The sequence below is a fragment of the Salvia hispanica genome, chromosome 6, assembly GCF_029641045.1.
Source record: "Salvia hispanica isolate PSC_SH4W2 chromosome 6, Shi_PSC_v1, whole genome shotgun sequence".
NCBI lineage: Eukaryota > Viridiplantae > Streptophyta > Magnoliopsida > Lamiales > Lamiaceae > Salvia > Salvia hispanica.
In genome coordinates this window covers 14639675-14641236 of record NC_142697.1, presented here as the reverse complement: position 1 = coordinate 14641236, position 1562 = coordinate 14639675, and the positions used below count along the sequence as shown (strand labels likewise).

Here is a 1562-nt window from a genome sequence, read left to right as displayed (position 1 = left end):
TGTGACTCTAAATAAGGGGGCACCCTAGTGCTCCCCTATATATATATATATATATATATATATATATTCATCAAAAGCAACCAACATACATTGCTGTCACAACTGTTATAACCAACATCACCAACTGATACTACCTACATACATTGTTTAATAGCAGCAAAAACAACAAGCCACAACTGTTAACATATCATCAAAATAACACCCAATGTTTGGTGACATACGTGACATAAAAGTTTGGTAAGTTCTATGGCAATACCTTGTTGGCCAGCATCATGTTCACGAATGTAATACGTTCACCTTCAGTGAAATTGAGAAATAAATCTGTGACCCGTGCATCAACTGTAATTTTGTATGCAAAACTCAGTCGAGTTTCCTCAGTGAGTGTAGCTATTTTTCTCAAAGCTTCAAGAACAAGCTTTGTCTTGTCAACAACTTCAGATTTGCTGCTCGTCGATTGTTCACTCCGTTTATCAAGTTTGTCGACGAAAATACCAATCGATTCATTTTGTTGCTTGAAGAATTTATCCATGAGATCAACAATAACCGAGTCCTTAGAGGTTGCAGATTCAAGCCGACTACGTTTTCTAGTGGACTTAGTTTTCTTATCACCATCCCTTTTGGTAGAATTGATTGAGTTGCTTTCATCTGGAGAAGGTGTATCTGCGACCTCCTCCTCCAAAGGTACATAGCTGTGGGGGAACTCATGGCTGATGTTTTCATTATTATTGGAGAAAGAGTCATCTTGAGTGTTTGCATTGAAGATGGGAGGGAAATCACTTACATCAAAGTAAGGTAGATATGGCTCTTGGATTGCCACTTTAGCAAGATCTACCGAGGCCTGTTGTTTCTTTGTAACTTTAGCAAGGTCTATTGTGCCCTGCGAACTTTTTCCTCCTGCGCGATCCTTTCCAAAGATCTCAACCAAGTCTTGGAACAATCGGTATGACTTGAATCGCATTCATTTAACTTGTGGATGTGTCTATTCAATAGGATACATGAAACTCATTGTCAAAATCCTTACAAGCAAAATAAGTAAACTAATGCATAATAACGTTAAATATTACCTTAGCATATTGCTTCCATACGTCATTCTCAACTGTAATCATGTGCTAGAGTCATTCCAACCAAATTCATTAGTGTTGATCATGTTCGTCACGAGATACTAATGCCTCTTCCATATTGTCAACTTAGAATGCACATTAGTCGTATTCAAATCAGTTCCAGGAAACCAAATTTTCAATTGTTTCTCAATAGCTTCTAGATAGCCTGATCGGAATGCATTCTCTTAGCGCCAATCTGCAACTATTGTTTTCAGAATTGCAAATAGAGCATCTTCTTCAGTAAGTGTCCAAATTCTTCTTTCCTTATTCAAGGCAAGAGTTGGCATCACTAAAAGATCTGGGGGTCTTGGAAAGTTGTTGTTATGTGAGGAACTCATAGCTCCTGCATGTATAGAGGTAACTAAGTTGTAACAAATGTTACGATATAGTATAAACTGCATATTAAGAGACATGCTTATAGATACAACATATATTTTGGATGAATTCAAGTCTGCACTCTGC

The 1562-nt window shown here is 37.5% G+C and overlaps 1 protein-coding gene across 1 annotated transcript; it reads right to left on the bottom strand.

The window, feature by feature from the left end:
* Positions 1-244: 244 nt before the first annotated feature.
* LOC148923262 (uncharacterized) lies at positions 245-958 on the bottom strand. The gene has a single exon (XM_089061441.1). It carries the CDS (start codon positions 956-958, stop codon positions 245-247), a length of 714 nt encoding a protein of 237 aa, XP_088917567.1.
* Between the last annotated feature and the right edge of the window lie 604 nt (positions 959-1562).